This window comes from Herpailurus yagouaroundi, unplaced genomic scaffold, assembly GCF_014898765.1.
Source record: "Herpailurus yagouaroundi ecotype Mexico unplaced genomic scaffold, PumYag 184, whole genome shotgun sequence".
Lineage (NCBI taxonomy): Eukaryota > Metazoa > Chordata > Mammalia > Carnivora > Felidae > Herpailurus > Herpailurus yagouaroundi.
The window spans coordinates 39295626-39316299 of record NW_024412415.1 but is presented as its reverse complement, the minus strand read 5'-3'; the positions used below and the strand labels follow the sequence as shown (position 1 = coordinate 39316299).

The 20674-nt window shown below is 57.7% G+C and overlaps 2 protein-coding genes across 6 annotated transcripts; one reads left to right on the top strand and one right to left on the bottom strand.

Annotated features, from left to right (window-relative positions):
* The first annotated feature begins 285 nt into the window (after window positions 1-285).
* Window positions 286-12161, top strand: MAN2C1 (mannosidase alpha class 2C member 1). Its single transcript, XM_040493306.1, has 26 exons — window positions 286-523; window positions 798-923; window positions 1373-1496; window positions 2929-2999; window positions 4528-4705; window positions 5021-5210; window positions 6276-6382; window positions 6559-6669; window positions 7061-7153; window positions 7283-7399; window positions 7581-7676; window positions 7791-7936; window positions 8301-8424; window positions 8765-8886; window positions 8988-9073; window positions 9200-9355; window positions 9561-9652; window positions 9823-9917; window positions 10173-10277; window positions 10360-10516; window positions 10610-10753; window positions 11115-11224; window positions 11327-11406; window positions 11512-11660; window positions 11743-11852; window positions 11925-12161. The coding sequence occupies exons 1-26, from the start codon at window positions 426-428 to the stop codon at window positions 12049-12051; spliced, it is 3114 nt and encodes a 1037-aa protein (XP_040349240.1). The 5' UTR covers window positions 286-425; the 3' UTR covers window positions 12052-12161.
* A 460-nt stretch (window positions 12162-12621) lies between these two features.
* NEIL1 (nei like DNA glycosylase 1) lies at window positions 12622-19153 on the bottom strand. 5 transcript variants are annotated; one of them, XM_040493308.1, is made up of 11 exons: window positions 18699-18715; window positions 18487-18506; window positions 17078-17534; window positions 15064-15183; window positions 14911-14974; window positions 14527-14626; window positions 14003-14130; window positions 13582-13609; window positions 13349-13410; window positions 13051-13216; window positions 12737-12906 (listed from the first exon to the last, which is right to left on the bottom strand). In XM_040493308.1, the coding sequence occupies exons 3-11, from the start codon at window positions 17509-17511 to the stop codon at window positions 12860-12862; spliced, it is 1149 nt and encodes a 382-aa protein (XP_040349242.1). In that variant the 5' UTR covers window positions 17512-17534; window positions 18487-18506; window positions 18699-18715; the 3' UTR covers window positions 12737-12859. The 5 variants fall into 5 exon arrangements, with proteins under 5 accessions (XP_040349246.1, XP_040349242.1, XP_040349243.1 ...); XM_040493309.1 differs by lacking the exons at window positions 18487-18506; window positions 18699-18715 and adding an exon at window positions 18894-19153; XM_040493307.1 differs by lacking the exon at window positions 18699-18715 and having other exon boundaries at window positions 18487-18685.
* Window positions 19154-20674: the final 1521 nt, after the last annotated feature.

Here is a 20674-nt window from a genome sequence, read left to right as displayed (position 1 = left end):
AACAGGTTTTCGAAGACAGAGCCAGAAGTCGGGCTAGGCGTGGAGAACTAGCCAATTCCCACTCGCTGCTTCTAAGCCCTGGTGACCTGCGTCTGCAACAGCCGAGGCTCCCACCCGTCGTGCCTAAAATCCCCGGTCTCTGTCTCGGTTCTTTCGGAGAATCTAAGCGGCGTCAAACTTGCCGTTTTATTGAGGGATTTGCCCAGTGGCCTGCCAGTTCAGACGAGATAGCCTCGGAAGCCGCTTCTTGGCTTTCAGCTGCACTTCAAGATTCAGTGTAGCGGGACTTCCGAGAGCCGCCAGTGTTCCAAGAAAAGCTGCCCGGGGCTGGAAGGCGCCCTTCGGCCCCGGAACCTTTGGTTCCCGACCGTGGGCCGCGCCGGCAATGACAGGGGCCTTCCGGGGAGAGGAGTGGGCGCGCGACGATGGCGGCGCCGGCCCTGAAGCACTGGCGCACTACGCTGGAGCGGGTGGAGAAATTCGTGTCGCCGCTCTACTTTACCGACTGTAACCTCCACGGCAGGTGGGGTTCCTCCCGCCCAGGGCGCCGGCCGGCCGCGGCCGCGCGCCTCAGCCTTCCCTTCCGGGGGGAAACTCAAGCTGCGGCCACCGGGGCCGAGGGATGAAGTGCCCGCCGCCGACTGGGCAAGGGCCCGGGAGGAGGGGTCGGGAGACGCTGTGCTGTGGGGCAGCCTTCTCGGCGACGGGTCAAGGGAACGCGCGTCCCCATCCGCCGACTGGCCCACGGGCGGCAAGGGGCGGCCTCGAGCCCGCGCCCACCCGTCCCTCCCGCCCAGGCTCTTCGGGGACAGCTGCCCGGTGGCCGCGCTCTCCAGCTTCCAGACGCCCGAGAGGCTACCGTACCAGGAGGCGGTACGGCAGGAGTTCCGCCCCGCGCAGATCGGCGACAGCTTTGGACCCACGTGGGTAACGCCCGGGGGCAGGGTGGGGCCAGCGGGCAGCGCCCCTCCCCTCTCGCTCACCCCTTCTAAGGGCCACACCTCCAATTGCGGCCCTAGGTCCTAGACAGCCGCTTGGGGAGGAGCGGCGCCCTCTGCTGGAAACAGCTCCCTGGTCTCTCAGTTTCCATGGGAGAGTTTTCATCCCCCGCCCCTCCCTCCTCCCAGTACCTAGAGCCTACCCGTTAGGAAAGGCACTCTAGCACGGATTACAGACCCCTGACTTCTCTGCCTTTTCCCCTCACCTTGCTGCACACCTTGTTGCTCCTTTCTTGTGGATCAAAGCTGACTACCTTGTGACGCTGCAGATGCTTGGAGACAGTCTCCAGTCCCTGCTGACCCTTAATCCGAGGAAGTATGGCAAAAGGACAGGGCTTCGACCCCCTAGGCCCATCTCAATGGCTGTCTTGCAGATGGTGGACCTGTTGGTTTCGGGTGGAGCTGACCATTCCGGAGGCATGGGTGGGTCAGGAAGTTCACCTTCGCTGGGAAAGTGATGGAGAAGGCCTGGTGTGGAGAGATGGAGAGCCTGTCCAGGTGAGGAGCCCTGCCCTAGGGATAGGTAGGGCCCCATTTCAGCCCTTGTCTGTGAAGAAGCCACAGCTTAGTGGCTCTGCCTGCAGGGTGGTATCAGGATATCAGGATTGGGGAAGTTGCCACTTGGGCCCCAGTGTAATTGGTCCCTCTCATAGTGGGAAGTTCAGTGGATGGTTTTAGGTCCTAACACAATTAGTGCTAAACCAACAGCTGCCACTGACTGGCCACCTTCCCATTCTGGGCTGAATATAGTTGCTAATCAAGTACAATAATAATAAATACAGCAGATCCATTTATTAACCCTCTACTAGGTGCCAGGTGCCAAGACTGTTGGCTTTGCAGACCATAACACTTTTAAGTTTTGCATAACCTAGTTTTTATCATATGTAGCATATACTTACGAGGGGAGACTTTCAAATGGTTCTCGATGGTATAAAGTATAAATGCAAGTCCTCTTCCCCTGAAGTAATGGCTCTCTCCCTGCCACACCATTCCCAGTTCCCCAGATATAACTATTGACTGTCCATGCATCCATCCATATCAGGTTTAATCTTTACAGTCCTATGTGGTGGGTCTTTATGCCCATTTACAGATGAAGAAACTGAGATCTAGCGGTCAGTTCACTTGCTCAGCCTCCATTCCAATTAGACTAACTTCCTGTCTCAGGTTAGGACTCGTTTTTTTTTGTTTTTTTATTTTTTTATTTTTTATTTATTTATTTTTTTTTTATTTTTTTTTTTCAACATCTATTTTATTTTTGGGACAGAGAGAGACAGAGCATGAACGGGGGAGGGGCAGAGAGAGAGGGAGACACAGAATCGGAAACAGGCTCCAGGCTCTGAGCCATCAGCCCAGATCCTGACGCGGGGCTCAAACTCCGGGACCGCGCGATCGTGACCTGGCTGAAGTCGGACGCTTAACCGACTGCGCCACCCAGGCGCCCCAAGACTCGTTGTTTTTGTATGGAAAGATGGCAAACCCCTCCCTCCCTCTCTCTCTCCTTCCATTGGCTCAGCAGATGTCTCCTGAGTGCCCTCTCTGGGCCAGGCCCTGTACTAAGCACTGGGGATTTAGCAAGGAATGAGGCAACCCTGCATCTGACTTCATAGAGTTCCCCTTCAGATACTTATTCAGTGGTACAGAGGCCACCAGAAGCCATACCCAGACATCCTAATACCTGCCCAGGACTCTTCCCATAAGACCAGGGGCTTTTCTGCTGGTAAACGGGTGCCATTCGTGCTCATGGCACTCCAGCTTCTGTAGGGGTTGGGCACTGGCTATCAGGGGTCCCCAATTTGTCAATCCTGGCCTTGCATGGGAGAGAGGAGCCAGGGCTGAGGACTAGGCAGAGAGGCCTGGCCTCCCTCAGCTTAAACTTCACCTGAACTGTTCAAAAGCCTCAGGCCCTGTCTCTCACTTCATTCCCCATAAGGGTTTGACCAAAGAGGGAGAGAAGACCAGCTATGTCCTGACTGACAGGCTGGAAGAAGGAGACCCCCGGAGGTGAGTGAGTTCCTGTGCTCTAGTTGACCACCAGTGGTTGAGGAAGAGCTGAAGTCCAGCGTGACCCAGAAACGCCAACCTCCAACACAAGCAGCCTCAAATCTCACAGTTTTTAAAGAATAGGATTTTTTTTCCTGCCTAGAAAGATAATATCTGCCTTCTTGTGGTAAATACAGGAAAGCACAAAGAAGTAAATGACTCCCCTTATCCCATCACCTAGAGATGACCGTTATTAACATTTCAGCCTTCACCACAGGAACTCATTCAGGCATAGTTCTTACTAGTTAAGGTTGTATTTCTTTGATATTTTGCATTCTGATTTTTTCCATCCCATATGATAACATGGGCATTTTATGTCACCATTAAAAACTCCAACATAATATTATTATATTTTCTCATATTTATTTTTATTGTTTTATTTTTATTTATTTTTTAGAGAAAGAGAGAGACTGAGGGTGAGTGGGGGAGGGGCAGAGAGAAAGGGAGACAGAATCCCAAGCAGGCTCCAGGCTCTGAGCTATAAGCACAGAGCCTGACACAGGGCTCTAACCCACGAACCGGGGAGATCATGACCTGAGCCAAAGTTGGATGCTTAACTGGCTGAGCCACCCAGGTGCCCCTATTTTTATTTATTTTATGTTTTTTATTTTTTTATATGTTCATTTATTTTGAGAGAGAGAGTGTGCGCACACATATGCGTCTAATGAGGGAAGGGCAGAGAGAGAGGGAGAGAGAATCCCAAGCAGGGTGCTGTCAGAGCAGAGCCTGACACAGGACTTGAACTCACGAACCATGAGATCATGACCTGAGCCAAAGTCAAGAGTTGGATGCTTAACTAACTGAGCCACCCAGGTGCCCCTCTAATGTTTACTGAACACTGTATCTGATGCTTCCAGATACTAGGACAGGGTTAGCGAGTAATCTGGTCCTTGACACAGCAAGGGGGACTCACAGATACTTACAAAATTACAAAACCAATGGTGGCTCTGAATGCAAATACTGGGAGCTCAATATGGGAAAGCTGTTCCAGATTTAGGAGAGGGGTGGGAGGTGGATTAGGGAAGGCTTCCCCAAGGAAGTCGTGTTTGTTCACTGAAGTCTAAGTAGAACCACAACACAGACTACTGTGTCACTCCAAAGAACGGCCCTGCCCCATGTTGGCTGCTGGCTCTTTGCTCTGAAGGATTGGACCTGGAGGATCCAAACATGTTTTTAATCGGCAAAGAGGGTTCTGAGACCAAGGGAGTGTATTGTAAAGACAGCTGTGGAAATGGAAACAAAAGGCTAAGCAGCAGCATAATTCACACAGTTCCGAACTTGGCTACTCATTGTCCCTGCCCAAAGCAGGACCCTCATCAGCAGAACATGACCTTCTTGTCCACACACCTCAGATACTGTGGGATCTGGGTAGTGGATCCTGGAGGCGAACAGGGAGAGGCCAGATGGATGCTCCCTTGGTTCTGGCTCCCCAAGCCCCCAGGATCTTCTGCTAGTCCCTTGGCCTGAGGTTGCCTGTCCACATTCGTAGCCTGACCCTCTACGTGGAAGTAGCCTGCAATGGGCTCCTGGGGGCCGGGAAGGGAAGCATGATCGCAGCCCCTGACCCAGAGAAGATGTTCCAGGTGAGCCGGGCTGAGCTGGCTGTGTTCCGCCGGGATGTCCACAGGCTCCTGGTGGATCTAGAGCTGCTACTGGGCATAGCCAAGGTAATCGACACCCCTGTCTCACCTAGTCACTCTAGAGCCCTTCCTGGCCCCCAGGAGCAGGTTATTTCTTGTGTCAGATAGTTGGGAGTCTGGGATCCAGATTAGGGAGAGTGTTTCTGCCTGCTTGAGTATTGAAAGGATTTCCCTATGTAAAGGGGAAGGAGGGAGACAGTGCTAAGCAGGGGAAACCAGAAGGAGCAAAGGGTCAGAGGTAGGGAGGAGCTTTGCTGAGAGCCATTGAGAGGTCAGCCAGGGCCTAATTCTGGAGACTCAACTTGGTTGAGACTGGGATTAAGGGACAGAACCCTGCTGCAGGGCCTTGGGGAGGACAACCAGCGCAGCTTCCAGGCCCTGTACACAGCCAACCAGATGGTGAACGTGTGTGACCCTGCCCAGCCTGAGACCTTCCCAGTGGCGCAGGCCCTGGCCTCCAGGTTCTTTGGCCAACGTGGAGGAGAAAGTCAACATACCATCCATGCCATGGGGCACTGCCACATTGATACAGGTAGGGCAGCAGCTGGCCAGGTTGGTGGGGGAAGCAGGAGTGCCCTTGAAGCCCTGGATGTGCCCTGGAAGCACTGTGTCATCCCCAGCAAATTCTTACCCCTATTGGACCTCAGTTTTCCCCATTTGTAAAATGGGGTCAGGGGCCTGGACTGTGTTGCTTCATTTATTCTTTCGACAAAATCTGATGCCCCATGTGGCCCCCTGCCAGATAGTGGGAGGTAGGATTATAGAGACTGGTGACTGTAAAATAGGCAGACAGAGATGGGGCCATAACGGAGGAAGGTCAGGAGAACTCAAGAGAGGCTCCCTGTAGGAGGTGATCTTGGAACTGAGTGAGAATGAGTAAGTTTGACAAGAGTGTCCAAGTACTCAGACAGGACTGGCCTAGAAGTAATTAAGATAGGGGCTCAAGCGCAGGGGCAGGCTTCTAGCTTTGGACTTGATGAGTTTGCAGCATCTGTGAGGCTTGTGGGAAATCTACATTTTTACGAGCTCCCCAAGGTACTGATTCCGATGCAGCTAACATTTCTGAACCACAGAACAAGGGCTTTCTCTGCTGTGCCAAGGTTTGCAGTGGAGTGTGGGGGTTCTGGGCTGGTAAGGAAGGATCTGAGGCCTAGAGGCCAGGAGGCTGGAGGGCTTCATGCAGGATAGCTGGTCCCAGCAGGTCCATCTCGGGATGCTGTGCCCCCCTGTTCTGGGATATCCCTCAATGTGTTAACACCCTGCCACCTTTTATAGAATCCTTTCAGGGGTGGGGTGGGGTCTCAGCCTCAGAGTGAGGCTATTTCAGGGTGTGGGGCCTCCATTTCCTGACCTGTAAAGCTGACAGCCTCCTTTCCACACCCCCTACTTGCACCTTGCTGGTGTGTTTTGAACTGAGAGCTCAGGAGGGGTGCCACAGGGCCTTGCAGGGAAAGGGGCCTGGGGTGGTAGGGGGACAGCCCTCCGGAGGCCCAGGCTGGGCCTGGTCTGGTGCTGGGAGCCAGGGATGAGGCTGGAGATCTGTGAGGAGTTGTGGACCTTGCTGCTCTCCCTCCACCTCTGCGCCCCTCCTGTCCAGCCTGGCTTTGGCCCTTCAAGGAGACTGTGCGAAAATGTGCCCGGAGCTGGGTGACAGCTGTGCAGCTCATGGAGCAGAACCCTGAATTCATCTTTGCCTGCTCCCAGGTCAGAGGGACAGCCGTGTGGGGGCACCTGGAGCCCAGTAGGGCCAAGGGTGAGGTTCTGAGGGCTTCTGAGGAAGAGGACTCTTCCCCACCTTCAGCTGCCCACTGGCTCCAGACGCTCAGGCCTGGGTGGTGTCCTGGTCACTTCAGACCGGCTCGGGCCCCATCTGCCCACAGGCGCAGCAGCTCGAGTGGGTAAAGAGCCACTATCCTGGCCTGCATGCCCGACTCCAGGAATTCGCCTGCCGCGGGCAGTTTGTGCCTGTGGGGGGCACCTGGGTGGAGATGGTAAGTACCATCTGCACCCCCTCCACCTCAGGCCACCCTGTCAAAATAGCCTTCCCCACTCGGCCTTGCCGGTAGGTGGCTTTCTGCATGCCCTTCATACCCTCTCTGTGGCAGCACTTACTAGTCCACGGAATCCCAAGGCCCGGGACCCCAAGGGGGAGGAGGGCCTCAAGTACTGTGGCGGGCTGTCTTCGTGACCCCACCCTGGATACCTCCCCTTCCAGCGGGCAGACAGTTGGGCCTGATGGGAGGAGATGGACCCCTCTGGGCACTGGCTGTAACCCCTATGTCAGCCGCGGTTTCTCTTACACGTGAGGTGGGGGTGGCCAGATCTCCTGCCTATTCCCCATCTATGCTGGCACCGGCTACCTCCGTCTTCACTCACTGCCAGGATGGGAACCTTCCCAGTGGAGAGGCCATGGTGAGGCAGTTCCTACAGGGCCAGAACTTCTTCCTGCAGGAGTTTGGGAAAATGTGCTCTGAGGTAGGCTGGGAGCTGCTGCACCTGCGGGCAGATGGGGTTGGAGCTTGACCTTGAGAGGCTGAGGCTGAGGCTGGGGCTGTTCCACCAAGAGCCCTGGTTCCCCTGTCCCAGAGGCCCTCTTCCCCGCAGTTCTGGCTGCCAGACACGTTTGGTTACTCGGCACAGCTCCCCCAGATCATGCGCAGCTGTGGCATCCGGCACTTCCTGACCCAAAAACTGAGCTGGAACTTGGTGAACTCCTTCCCGGTGAGCAGACCTCAGGGGGCCAGGGGCCCCACGTGGAACGTTCATCTCCCCCTCATTAAGGGGTCCTGGACAGACCACCCAACCCCCACTCAGAGAGGCCGTGCCTCCCCAGGGTTACACAAAGGTAGGACAGGTCCGGAATGCCCTGACTCTGGCCGCTCTCCTGTCTCCCTACCCGCAGCACCATACTTTTTTCTGGGAGGGGCTGGATGGCTCCCGTGTGCTGGCCCACTTCCCACCTGGCGACTCATATGGGATGCAGGGCAGTGTGGAGGAGGTGAGGGGACACCTAGTGGCTGAAGTTGGGGGGGGGGGGCGGGGGCGGCGGGCCAGAGAGGGCTGGGTGTCCTGTTCTCAGCTGACCCATGTTGACCTATCCCCGCCTGTCCAGGTGCTGAAGACCGTGGTCAAAAACAGGGACAAGGGGCGGACCAACCACAGTGCCTTCCTCTTCGGCTTTGGGGATGGGGGTGGTGGCCCCACCCAGACGATGGTGGACCGCTTGAAGCGGCTGCACAACACAGATGGGCTGCCCAGGTTGGATCTGGCCCTCCGGCAGCCCTCACTGTTCACTCTGCCCTTGCACAGCCCTGCTTTCTGCTCAAACATCGGGTCCAACTCCTCCACTGAACCTTATCCTGCTCCAATCCCGGACCACTGGCCCTTCCCAGCTCCCACCCTGGGGGAGGGGTGGGGAAAAAGCTGATGGTGGGAAGGAGCTTAAACCTACCAGAGAGAGAACTCTCCTGGCGTGTCCAGAACTGGCTTTGTGTGGACAGGGAACTTTCTGGGGGTGGCTCCTTTCTGTTGGGGCTGGATCTCTTGTCCACTCTGGCGTGGAGGAAGGGTGAGCCACGTAGTAGCCCCAAGACTGGGAGACCCAGGCTGTGGTCCCCCTCAGGGTGCAGCTGTCTTCTCCGGGGAGACTCTTCTCGGCACTGGAGACCGACTCAGGGCAGCTGTGCACATGGGTTGGGGAGCTCTTTCTGGAGTTACATAATGGCACCTACACCACCCATGCCCAGGTCAGGAGCTGGTCATTGAGCCCAGCGGGGAGGGTCTGCAGAGGGTTAGAGGAGGAAGTGGGGGATAGAGTCTAGTCTAGACCTGGGGGAAGAGGTTTGTGTTCCAGGGAGGCGCTGAGGGGAGAAAAGTACCGGAGCTGAGTGGGTCAGGGGCCTGGAGGAGAGACAGGGCTGGGTGTCCCTGAAGAAGGGTGGGTGTGGGCTGAGGGGAGAGGATGAAGGCATGCGGGGCAGGTCAGCCACAAGAGGCTTTATCCGGAAGGCCCTGGGGAGCCTCAGGTTCTGAGCAGGGGAGGGCTTGGAAGGTGTCCTGGGACAGATCCCCCCCATCCCTGCTCAGATCAAGAAGGGAAACCGGGAGTGTGAGAGGATCCTGCATGACGTGGAGCTGCTCAGCAGCCTGGCCGTGGCCCGCAGTGCCCAGTTCCTGTACCCGGCAGCCCAGCTGCAGGACCTCTGGAGGTCAGCCTGGCTTCTGGCCCCTGCCACCAACCTGACCTCCTCCCCGACACCTCTGTGGCCACCCTTCCCGGCCTCCCCCATCCTGTCCTTGGCTCCTGCAGGCTCCTGCTCCTGAACCAGTTCCATGATGTGGTGACCGGCAGCTGCATCGAGCTGGTGGCAGAGGAAGCCATGTGCCACTATGAAGGTGACGCTGATGACATTCCCGCCGCTGTCCCCGATGCCAAGGGTGGAGCCCTGAGGGTGTCCTATGGGATACTCAGGGGTCGTCCCAGACCCACTGCCCACCCGTGACCAGCCAGTCTCTCCTCAGACATCCGTGCCCATGGCAACACACTGCTCAGTGCTGCAGCCGCAGCCCTGTGTGCTGGGGAGCCAGGTCCTGAGGGCCTCCTCATTGTCAACACGCTGCCTTGGAAGCGCACTGAAGTGTTGGCCCTGCCCAGGCCTGGTGGGGCCCACAGCCTAGGTATGAGCTGGAGAGAAAAGCTGCCACTGCAGTAGGAGGGACCGAGGCCCGACCCAGAGTTGGGGACGCTGCCCTGGGGGTCACTGCCCTGGGGTGCCCCAGGCTGGAGAATAGTAGTGGAAGTATCTGCCCCTCCTCCCGCCCCCCTGAACAAGGCTCGTAGAAGGGCAGGGAGGCTGCACTGATACCTACGCCTCATCCCCAGCCCTGGTGACAGCGCCCAGCATGGGCTATGCTCCTGCCCCCACCTCATTGCAGCCCCTGCCGCCCCAGCAGCCCGTGTTTGTAGTGCAAGAGGTAAGTGTAGGCACGTCCTGGTGGGCAGGGCCCGTCCTGGGCCGTCCCTAACAACATGGGGATGCTGAGCTCCCCAGCCCGGAGCAAGTGGTGAGGTGGGGCTGGGCTGGGGGTGCTGTTGGTTGTGGGAAGCCCCTGCAGACTCAGCTTCAAGGACCCCTCCCACCAAGACTGACGGCTCTGTGACTCTGGACAACGGCATCATCCGGGTGAGGCTGGACCCAACCGGCTGCCTGACGTCCCTGGTGCTGGTGGCCTCTGGCAGGTGCCAACTCCTTATTGCCCTCTTCCGGTGCCTGACAAGTAGACCCCAGACCCCGTTCCCTCTGTCTCCTGGCCACAGCACTACCCACGGCAGCCCTTCAGTGGGTCTGGACTGCAACCCACACATGAAGCAGGGCAGACTGGGCTAGGAATCCCCTTGACCTTTGGGCCTACTCTCCCTGCCCCCACCCCACCTTAAGCAGCTGGAGAGACCAAGGTCATAAAGTTCGAAAGCACCAACCCCGTGTCCTTCTAGGGAAGCCATTGCTGAGGGCACCGTGGGGAATCAGTTTGTGCTGTTCGATGATGTCCCCCTGTACTGGGATGCATGGGATGTCATGGACTACCATTTGGAGACACGGTACGGCATGGGCAGGACCCGGGCGGTGGTGGGCCCCCTCCGTCAGCCTGCCCTGGCTCAGGTCTGCCACCCCGCCCCACAGGAAGCCAGTGCGGGGCCAGGCAGGGACCTTGGCAGTGGGCATCGAGGGTGGCATGCGGGGCAGTGCCTGGTTCCTGCTGCAGATCAGCCCCAACAGTCGGCTCAGCCAGGAGGTTGTGCTGGATGTTGGCTGCCCCTACGTCCGCTTCCACACCGAGGTAGCAGAGGGCAGCGTGGTGGGCGTCCTCCCCCAGTGTGGCTGGTGAGGGGGGAGCCGCCCAGGCCTGTGTGCGTCTGGCCTCCCACTCCAGGTGCACTGGCACGAGGCCCACAAGTTCCTGAAGGTGGAGTTCCCCGCCCGTGTGCGGAGCCCCCAGGCCACCTATGAGGTCCAGTTCGGGCATCTGCAGCGGCCCACCCACCACAACACCTCCTGGGACTGGGCTCGATTTGAGGTCTGACATGGGGTGGGGTGGGGGGTTTGGATCCTGCCCAGCTGGGGAGGGCGTGGTTGTGTGGTGTAGGGTCAGCAAACCGTGATCAAGATTTGCTGGCTCCTACTTTGTGCTAGGCATTGTTGCTAAATGCTTTGTTTAGTTTGACACTCATGCGCATTTGGTGGGGTAAATTCTGTTAGGCCCATTTCGCAGAGGAAGAACTGAGGCCCGGACAGTTTGGGTGGTGTGCCCAGGGTCTCCCGTAGTGAGAGCTGGAATTCAATCCTGTGGTCCCCAGGGCTGGCCCTCAGGGTAGTGACAGGAGCTCAGGAGCACGAGGAGGCAGGGCCACCAAGTGAGTCTGGGGTCTGCCCTCCAGGTGTGGGCCCACCGCTGGATGGATCTGTCGGAGCACGGCTTCGGGCTGGCCCTGCTCAATGACTGCAAGTATGGCGCCTCAGTCCGAGGCAACGTCCTCAGCCTCTCACTGTGAGTGGAGTGCCCGCCAGGCCCGGGGTGCTGGTGTGGGGGCGCAGATCTTCCTAGCTGAAGCAGCTCCAGCCCGGCCCATACCCACCCTCCCCACCCCAGCTTGCGGGCACCTAAGGCCCCCGACGCCACCGCTGACGTGGGACGCCACGAGTTCACCTATGCGCTGATGCCGCACAAGGGTGAGGGCTGCTGCCGGGCGCTTCTCTGCCCTTCTCTGAGCCGGTTTCTCGCAGCGGCCGGTGAAGAAAACGCCAGCACACTCACGCCCGTACCCCCATCTCCAGGCTCATTCCAGGACGCTGGCGTTATCCCCGCTGCCTACAGCCTCAACTTCCCCCTGTTGGCGCTGCCTGCCCCGGGCCCGGCGCCCGCTGCCGCCTGGAGCGCCTTCTCGGTGTCCTCGCCTGCTGTAGTGTTGGAGACGGTCAAACAGGCAAGGGGCCGCGTGGCGCCGGGGGCGGGGTCCCCGGCTGGGTCCACCCTCGGCCCCGCCCACCGCCCGCCTCCCTCCGCAGGCGGAGACCAGCCCCCAGGGCCGCACGCTGGTCCTCCGGCTGTACGAGGCCCACGGCAGCCACGTCGACTGCTGGCTGCACACGTCGCTGCCGGTTCAGGAGGCCGTCCTGTGAGTGGGGGCGTGGGGTGGGGGTGGGAGTCCTGCCCTCGCGGGGACCTCGTGACCCCTCCTGTTCTCCAGCTGCGACCTCCTGGAGCGGCGCGACCCCGCTGGCCACCTGCCCCTTCAGGACGACCGCCTGAAGCTCACCTTTTCTCCCTTCCAAGTGCAGTCCCTGTTGCTGGTGCTGCAACCCCCACCAAACTGAGCCTCTTGAGGGTGGGGTTTTGTTTGTGGAAGGCCTGGGGGGGCGGTGCTCACTTCCACCTCCCCAGCCTGATTCATCACCTCTTGAACAATAAACCCTTGACTCAGGAACCCTGCTATAGTCCCTGCTCACTCCCGAAGGGCCTATCCCCAGACTCCCAAGGGAGGAAGACTTTTCCCCAGGCATTTGGGGGCAAGGGCAAGATCTACAGGGTCTGGGTTGCAGCCCCTGGGAGAGATTTGGGATTTCAGTGACCACAGGGTGGCTAGGGGATCTGCGAGAAGTTGTTCCTCCCCTGGGGAGGAAGCCAGGGCTTCTGATGAGCCACCCACTAGGAGAGGAGCACTGACCAATGTCAGTGCTGGGAATTCTGGACTGGAGGGCCTGCTGAGGGCCGGGATCTCTGTGCTACCTCTGACAGGCTGTACCTGCAGAGGCAGACTATTGCGTGAGGGCCAGGGCCCTGAGGACGGGGATGGGGCTCAGTCTGCCTTGCCCCAGTGGCTCTCCTGTCTCCAGGGTCAGGCAGCAGGTCCTCCCAACTTGGCCTTCTGCAGCCAGCCCAAGAAGTGCCAAGAAGCTCAAGTTTATTAGTTTATTAAAAAAATTACAGTATCTTTCACATGGGCTTAAAAAATGGGGAAGGTGGGGTACAGTAAAACATCATAGCTGTGCAGGGAACAGCCGCAGGGGCATCCAGGCACCTTCAGCTCCAGCCTGCTTCCAGCAAGCTACACAGGCCCCTCGATCCAGGGCAAGGCAAAGGGAAGGGGTGGATGCAAGCAGGGAGACCCTCCTGCTAAGAGGCTCAGGTCCCCCCATTCTCAGCTTTGATCTTTTGGGGTCTGCGGGGGCCTGGGAGGAGGACAGGTGAGATGGCAGCTCAGACCACAGGCTGAGGACTCCCCCCAAGCCCCCCGCCCCTGCCTCCTGTACAGCCCATTTGGTGGTGCCCCTCCTCTCCCCAGAGGACAATGCTGAGGAAGGCCTGTTGCCCACCTGAGGTTGTTGGTCTCCCCCTCCTTCTTCCTTTCTTAGGGACTAGGGGGACTTCTGGGTCCTGCGAGAGGCTGGTCCCCTCGGGCTGCCAGGCTGTAGTTTGCTCAGAAAGGCCTCTCTGTGCCCCACGTGTTCTGGAAGGGGCCGTGCTTGGAAGGAGAGGGTCCTGAGTAGAGGACAACCAGGTCCTCAAGGGGCTCAGTGAGCAGTTCAGAGGTTGATGAGGACCCACCACTGCCTCCCATTGTCAAGGGAGGGCACCTGGGAGCTGCTACCACGGCAGAGGAGAGAGCCATACCTCTGATCCGTGCTCAGGACCCTGCTGTGCTCCCTTGGATTTCTTCTTGCGGGACTTGCCCCCTGCAGGACATTGACACTGGGCTTGGAGGGACCTGCGGCCTCAGCCCCCTTTCTGCAGACTCTCCCACTCTGGGAGTGGAGTGGGGACTGGGGTGGAGAAGGGTGAGATAGTTCTTGCAGGCCATCTAGTTCTTTGTGCTGTCCTAGCTTGTTACAATAGGAGTAGCCTACCTTTGGGTGCCAGGGGTCCGGGATCCCCCTGAAATGGAATGAGGAGAATTGAGGAATCAACCTGGTTGGGGCAGGGGTACCTTCTCTTGGAGAGGCAGAGCTCACCATCCTTCCAGATCGGTGGAGCTTCTCCTCAGGTGAGAATCCTCTCTGACCATCCCCTCTTCCCCAGGTGAAGGACACCAACAAGGCCACCGTGCCTTGGGCTGCTGTACTAGCTGGGACCCTTGGATTGAGGGGAGGGGCATAACACAGGGAAGACATAGACCATGCAGAACAGTGTGATCCTTGGGGGTCATGACAGGCCCTGGGCATCTCCACTTCGGAGACCCCAGCTCCTGCCCCACTGTGACCCCAGATCTGTCTGCCCCACTAGCTTCCTTGGGATCTCCATTTGACTGTGTGAGATTAGGGCCCAAACCTGGAACCAGATGGTGCGGCCACGCCCGTCCTGCAGGGAGCTCATGCCCGGCATGCCATAGCACTGTAGCCATGCCCGAAAGGCAGCGAAGTCCTCCTCTCCGCTCTCCGGCCCGTAACCTTTGCCCCCTGTGGGACAGAGGAACCAGGCGGAAGTCAGAGGGCTGACTTGGGCTGAGAGAAGGGGGAGCCTGGTCAACTTGGCCCAGACCTCAGCTATATAGCTGATGGGCTGAGTCAGAGGGCCGAGGCTCTCCCTCCTCCAGCTGTGCATGCCCTCGGGCTGGTGTCTTCCCCACTCTGGGCCATGGCTTTCCCAACCTGGAGTGGGGTTGGTAATCCTTGTCCTGCCTGCCTCATGGGCACCTCAGAGGATACAGATACCTGACAAGTGAGTAGGCCTAGTCCATTCAGCAACAACTAGATCTACAAACATCCATGCCACAGGTGGGGCAGGAATTGCCCTGAGGTTACACAACATGCTGAAGCACAGGTAGTTAGCCATCTCTGCCTCCCAGGCCTCACCCAGCTGGACCACTTCCTTGGGCACTGAGTGACACAGTTCCAGCAGGTCTGGGTTCTGCAGCTTCGCCCTGATCTTCTGGCTCAGGGTTAGCTCCGGGCTCTGGAGAAGGGGCAGGGCAGGACCTGGCTGTCAGCTTGACGCAGGGCCACTGAGAAGGCAGCTGAGTCCCGGGGAGCAGAACCCCTGAGCTTGACAGGACTCAGAGACCATGCCTTAGCAGCAACCCCCCCGCCCAACCCCCTACCCCCCACACTGCAGGGAAAAGGAAATGGACCCAAAGCCAAGAAAGGATGTACTTGAGCTAAGCTGGAGACACCTGACCCAGCCATACACTTGTTGGCCTGCTCTGATAGGTACATGCACATTCCTTCCTGCACTCTCACCGGCCTGTGCTGCTGCAGCGCCTCCAGAACCTCGCGGGCTTTCTCGAAGGGGGGTATCTTCAATCTGAAGTGGGGTGGAGAGGGAGCCAGGCTAAGTAGTAGGGAATGTGGGTGCACCCAGCCCTCCCTAGTCCTCGTGGCTTGCCTGCTGACCGGTACAGGATCTCTGCCCGAAGATAGTTGCCAATGCCGTTGAAGAACCTCTGGTCCAAGAGGGCCTCACAGATGGGCTTGTCAAAGACCTTGTCCGCTAGGTTTCGCAAAACATTCTCCCTGGAGGAACACAGCCTGGGCCCGTGAGACCCATTCTCTACCCCCATCCCTAATGCCTTGCTGCAGGATAGGGGAGAGGGGCTGGGAGTGTCTATTCCTGGGTGCAAGAGGAAGGAACACGGGAGTCCCCGTTCCCCTTTCCCCAACCTCAGTGCTAGTTTGGCAGCAGGAACCTCGATTTTCCTATCCATTAAATGGGAACATCAGAATAAGACTGTAATTCACAATGAAAGGTGAAAAGTACCAATCAAAAGCAATGTGTTCAAGGAAATACACGAGTCTGTATATGTTGTGGGTATATCACCAAAGTCCTCAGATTCAAGACTCTGCCTGCAGTCTGAAACTCCCTGTCTAGAACTTCTGATTGGTTAGCTCTGAGGATTTGACTTTGGTGGGGTCAACTTTTCTCAAGACCCTGAAGATCTCCAAGGAAGCTGGGACTGGTTCTGTGTAGCAGGTGTGTAAGGCAAGTCCTGGCTAGTGAGTGTCCCAGCAGCCCCCACCCCACCTCCAGGGGTCATGGATCCTTTCTCACCACCACGAAGAGGAAATGCATCTTGTTTCTTTGTGGGGAAAGACCATGGCAAGACTGACTCAGTAATGGGCATGAGGAGCATATGAAGTAGGGGCCAGAAGACAGAGTGTGGGGTGAAGGTAAGAGTGGACATTAGCCTAGGTGGTCAGATCACTGAGAGGAGCAGATCCCTGCAGGCTCCCCAGCTGTGAGACCAAAGAAATGGCCAATAGGCCTCCTCGTGTGACAGGAACTTCAGAGCCAGCTGGCAAAGAGTTAACTTGTGGCATGACTTCCCAGGAAAGATACGATGGGAGGAATCCAGGACCAGGACAGACACTTCCGTGGGGAGCACTGGGGGTCATGACTGGAAAGGCCAGGAGTCAAGTGGCTTCTGTGGTGCTAGAGACGCCCTGACCCACGGGCAACCAAGTCTGAGGGCCAACAGAAAGCACGCCGTCCCCAAGGAAGGGAGGACTTGCCAGGTCCACTGTGGGCCTTCGTGTCTGTGGTGCTTGTCTGTTATATTGCTCTTTCTCTAGAACTTTGCAAGCCCAGCTCCTTTTTATCAGGCAGGCCTCAGCTCAAATGTCACCTAGAGTGGCCCACCCCCGCCGCCCCCCCCCCCCCCCCCCGCATACCCAGCCTAGAGTCATTCTCTACCTCTTGGATTTTTCTTCAGGCGTGTACCTATGTGAATTCATCTACTTTGTCTCCTGTCCCCCCTGGCCCATCTGAACTTTAGCTCTGTGGGAGCAGGGGCCACATCCATCTTGATCATTGCTGTACCCCCAACGCCTAGAAGAGAGCTTGGCATGAAACAGAAACCCATACGCAGTTCACCTTTAGAGGAAGGGAAGGGCTGCCACCGTGTCATCCTCTGTGACACGCATTACATCCTGGTGTTACCCCTCCCACAGAGGAGACCATGGGCTGTCACAGACCAGTGGGCAGGCAGAATGTGGGAGACCACAAAACCTGATGCAGAAATCATGTCATTAGGCAGTCCCCTGCCCACCCCCTTGAAGCCATTCCTTCCTTCTCAGCCTCCCTTCTTACCAGGTTGTTAAAGCCCCTTCACCTTTCTTCTTAGCCTCCTGAGAGCACCAAGAAACAAGAGTGGGATGCTGATCTGACTCGAACTGGCCATATGTCCGCAGGGTACGCCTAGCCATCTTCTTGCCCACCCCCATACCAGTTTGGGGGTTCCACATCCATTAGCTCAGAGAGCTGTCCCAGGAAAGGACGCCGTTCTTGGTCTACACAGGAAGGGACTGCGGGCCAGAGGGGGCTACACTCGCCCCTCACGGGCCAGCGAGGCGCTAATTAGAGAGCCAGGCCCGGAGCCCAAGACTTCATCACACCTGGTGTTGGGCCTACCTGAACTGCTCATACTCCAGCAAGACACAAGGCCCGCGGCCTGGCTGCCACTCGCCCCCGATGTCCCAGTGGCCGAAGCGGCGGATGTCCACGAAGCAGAGGGCAAGTCGGGGGCCAGGTGGGGCTGTGTAGAAGCGCAGGTGGGCGTGGGCGGGCAGTGCCTCGCTGGGCGCCAGCTGGAAGGAGCCGGACATGCCAAATCGGAAGACCAGGGCCAGTGGCTCCCGTGGGGGCTGGGCCCCAGGCAGGGGGCTCAGGGTCAGGCGCAGCTCTTTGCCACGGGTTGAGGATGAGATGCAGTAGGCGCTGCTCTCAAAGGGCACCTCGGGGTTGCGGCTGACGGGTGACTTCTCCACACACCCGCCGAACACCAACCCCCTGCACGCGTCGTTCACGAAGCGGCTGGCCAGATGCACCTCGGGGCCCTCAGGCATTCTGTGGGAGGGGTGGCTGGGCCCTGTGGGTGGGGGAGGATGACAGCAGGTTGGGTCAAGTGTCCCCCTGTGAGGTGGAAATTCTCAGCCCATTTTGCAAAGGAGAGCCGTGGGGGTCAGAGCGGGCGGCGGCCAACTAGGACTGGCCCGGGGCCCCACCTGAAAGCGCTGGGGAAGCGCCGGGCGCTGTGGAGCTCAGGCTGGGGAAGCGCGACTCTGCCTTATTTAACACTCTCCCGGGGCTCTCATGAGCTGCCACTGCTTTTAGAATAAAGTCCGGATCTTTCCTGGGCCCACACGGTCATGTCACTTCCTCCCAGACTCCCCCTCACTCGCTTGCTCCAAGCACACTGTCTTCCCATCCCCATGTCTTTGCCTCTGCTGGCCCTTCTGTCTGGGACACTTAAGAGTGTTCTTTTCTTCATGGCACTCCCAGAATATGAAGTTATCTTGCTTGTTGCCTGGCTCTACCTCCACTCCCACCCCAGAGTGCAAGCTCTACTCGCCCATGACTCCGCTTCTTAGGACCTGGCCTGCATCTGGTCCACAACTACTGAGGGAGTGAACTAGACCTTCCTGGGAGGCCAGGGACTCCTCCACCCCCCCCCCCCCCCCACCCCCCACCCCCCGGCAGGGCTTGGCCAGCCTGCCACCACCTACTGGTCAGGACCAGAACGAGGACAAGGAGGAGGGAAGGCACATCTGCGCTGGAACCAGGTCCCCACGACTCAGAGGGAGGACAGGGGTGACAAGAAGGGCTCCCGAGCTCCAGGCCATGGTCCAGGAGGGTCACAGGAAAACGCCCAGGTCAGCTCCCGGGGCGGAGGGACGCAAACTCCACCCGCCCACCCTCGCCCCCTCCTGCCGGGCCGAGGGAGTGGAGATGGCCACTCTCCTCTTTCTGGACGTGCCGAGATCAAGGCGAAGTTGTGTGTGGGACAGAGGCGGCCGTTTAGCTAGCGCAGACTCCCTTACCTCCTCAGCGCCGTCGGGGGCTGGCACCCGAAAAGAAAAGTTTCGTTTTTCGGGAAAAGGTGAATGTCCAGATTCCTAATTTCCGCAGTGTTCGCCTCCCCTTCACCCTCCTCCTCGCTGCCCGTCCTCGGCTAACCCCAGGTCCCTTCCTTCCCAAGGGCCTCTAATCTCATCCCCTCCTCAGCTCCGCTTTTCCCCACGCCCCCGGACACCTGCGCCCCGCGCCGCTCCCGCCAGCCCGCGGCCACTGAGGGGTTAACGCGGGGGCCGGGCCGCGCCTAAGAGCACGCTGGGAGCTGAGGTCTCCGCTCCCGCGCCTGCTGGGAAGTGTAGTTTCTCGGGCAGGGCAGAGGCTGGGCGGGGTGGGCTGGGGGCCCCGGGTGCGGGAAAGGTTTGGGGGCAGTCACCTGGCTGGGAGGTGGAGGAGGAAAACTGGCTTCCCGCCGGCGCCGAGCAGCGGGGTCAGGTCTGATGTCTCGGATTGCAGCTGTCTCCGTGGCCGGCGGGGGCGGGGAGAGTCACCCGGCTAGTCCCGGACGGGGTCGACACTGCCAGCAGGAAACAGCAGCAATGGCCCGAGGCCGAGGCGCCTGCAGCTGGGCGCTGGGCGCGCACCCGTGCGTGATAAACGCAGACCCTGGGGACCCGGTGGTGGCCCCTAAATGCCAACGTACAGACAGAACACATAAACAGAAACATCATCACCACCTGCCCGGTGGCAAGTGCAGCCGAGCAACAAAATGCGGGCAGAGAAGCAGAACCCACTTCAGATGGTTCTGTGGGGGAGGGACTCTCTGAGGTGACGCTTAGGCTGAGTCCTCAGGAGACAGCTGGCTGGCGGGGGACAGGACGATATGCCAGACGGAAGGAAAGGCCATTGCAAAGGCCTGCAGGCAGAAAAGGGATTGGCCCATTGAAAGAAGGCATGTGTGGCTGGGGTGGGGCTGGGGGGAGGGCTGGGAGGTGAGGACAGACACACAGCAAGGTGAGGTCAGGTCAGGTCTGGTCTCAAGAGGCCTCTGTAAGGAGCCTGCATTCCATCGTCAGTGGAGCAGGCACAGGTGCCTGACCCATAGCCCTGATTTGCCCCTGCCTACTTCTTCTGCTTCCTCCTCCTCCATCTACTCATTTATTTTGGTGGAAGTATTTTGAGGTAAACTGGGGAAAATACATTTCATCCCTAATACTCAACAGGCATCTCTAAAAAGCAATATCCTACAAAGCCACAATACGTTTACTATACCTAATAAAATTAGTACCATCTAATACCTAGTCCACAGATTTCCCTAATTGTCCCCAAAATGACTTGTATAGCTAGTTTGTTTAAAGCAGAGTCCGATCAAGGATTATATGACCCTTTAATCATTTTTTAAGGTTTATTTATTTATTTTGAGAGAGAGAAAAGGAGAGAGAGGAGTGGGGGAAGGGCTGGGAGGGGAGGGGGAAAGGAGAATCCCAAGCAGGCTCTGTGCTGTCAGCACAAAGCCCAAGGCAGGACTCAAACTCACGATCTTCGAGATCATGACCTGAGCGGAAAACAAGAGTTGGACGCTTAACTGACTGAGCCACCCAGGCGGCCAGCTTTAATCATTTTTGATCTTGACTGAACCACCCTCTTCCACCCACCTCACCCTTTTTTCTTTTTCTTTTTTGATCTTCCTGGAGTCTAAGCCAGTTGAGATGCCCCATCATATTCTGGATTTGTCTGAACGTTTTCTTAGATCTCTCTTAGGTGTTGCTCTGTACTCCAAAATTGCTTCACATTAGGAGGCACCCAACACCTGGTTGTCCCACTTTAGTGCAGCTGAAATTGATCACAGGTGAGGTGGTCACCAGACCTCTGCTTTGTAAAGGTATGTTTCACACCTTGTGCCCACTAAGCAATCTACGGGATGATTTATTTGTTGGTTGTTTTGTTTAAATTAAGGTATAATTTATATATAGTAAAATTCACCCTATTAAAGTGTGAGTTTTGACAAATACATACACTCACATAACCATCACGACAGTCAAAAGATAACACATTTCCATCACCCAAAATTTGCCTATACACCTTATTGGTCAACACTTCCACCCCATCTGCTGGCAACCACTGATCTGTTTTCTGTCCCTATAGTTTTTGCCTCCTCCATAACACCATATAAATGGAATCTTCAGTAGGTAGTCTTTTGAGTCTGGTTTTTTAGCA

What these genes read in the sequence shown, in the direction of transcription:
- NEIL1 (XM_040493309.1), bottom strand. Translation starts at nt 17,511, where the DNA reads ATGCCTGAGGGCCCCGAGGTGCATCTGGCCAGCCGCTTCGTGAACGAC. An exon ending in GCCGCACCATCTGGTTCCAG is followed by an intron (nt 13,610 to 14,002) that starts GTTTGGGCCCTA and finishes ATTCCATTTCAG; the next exon opens with GGGGATCCCGGACCCCTGGC. An exon ending in GTCCTGAGCACGGATCAGAG is followed by an intron (nt 13,217 to 13,348) that starts GTATGGCTCTCT and finishes TCCTCTACTCAG; the next exon opens with GACCCTCTCCTTCCAAGCAC.
- MAN2C1 (XM_040493306.1), top strand. Translation starts at nt 426, where the DNA reads ATGGCGGCGCCGGCCCTGAAGCACTGGCGCACTACGCTGGAGCGGGTG. An exon ending in GAAGAAGGAGACCCCCGGAG is followed by an intron (nt 3,000 to 4,527) that starts GTGAGTGAGTTC and finishes CCACATTCGTAG; the next exon opens with CCTGACCCTCTACGTGGAAG. An exon ending in TGCGCTGATGCCGCACAAGG is followed by an intron (nt 11,407 to 11,511) that starts GTGAGGGCTGCT and finishes CCCCATCTCCAG; the next exon opens with GCTCATTCCAGGACGCTGGC.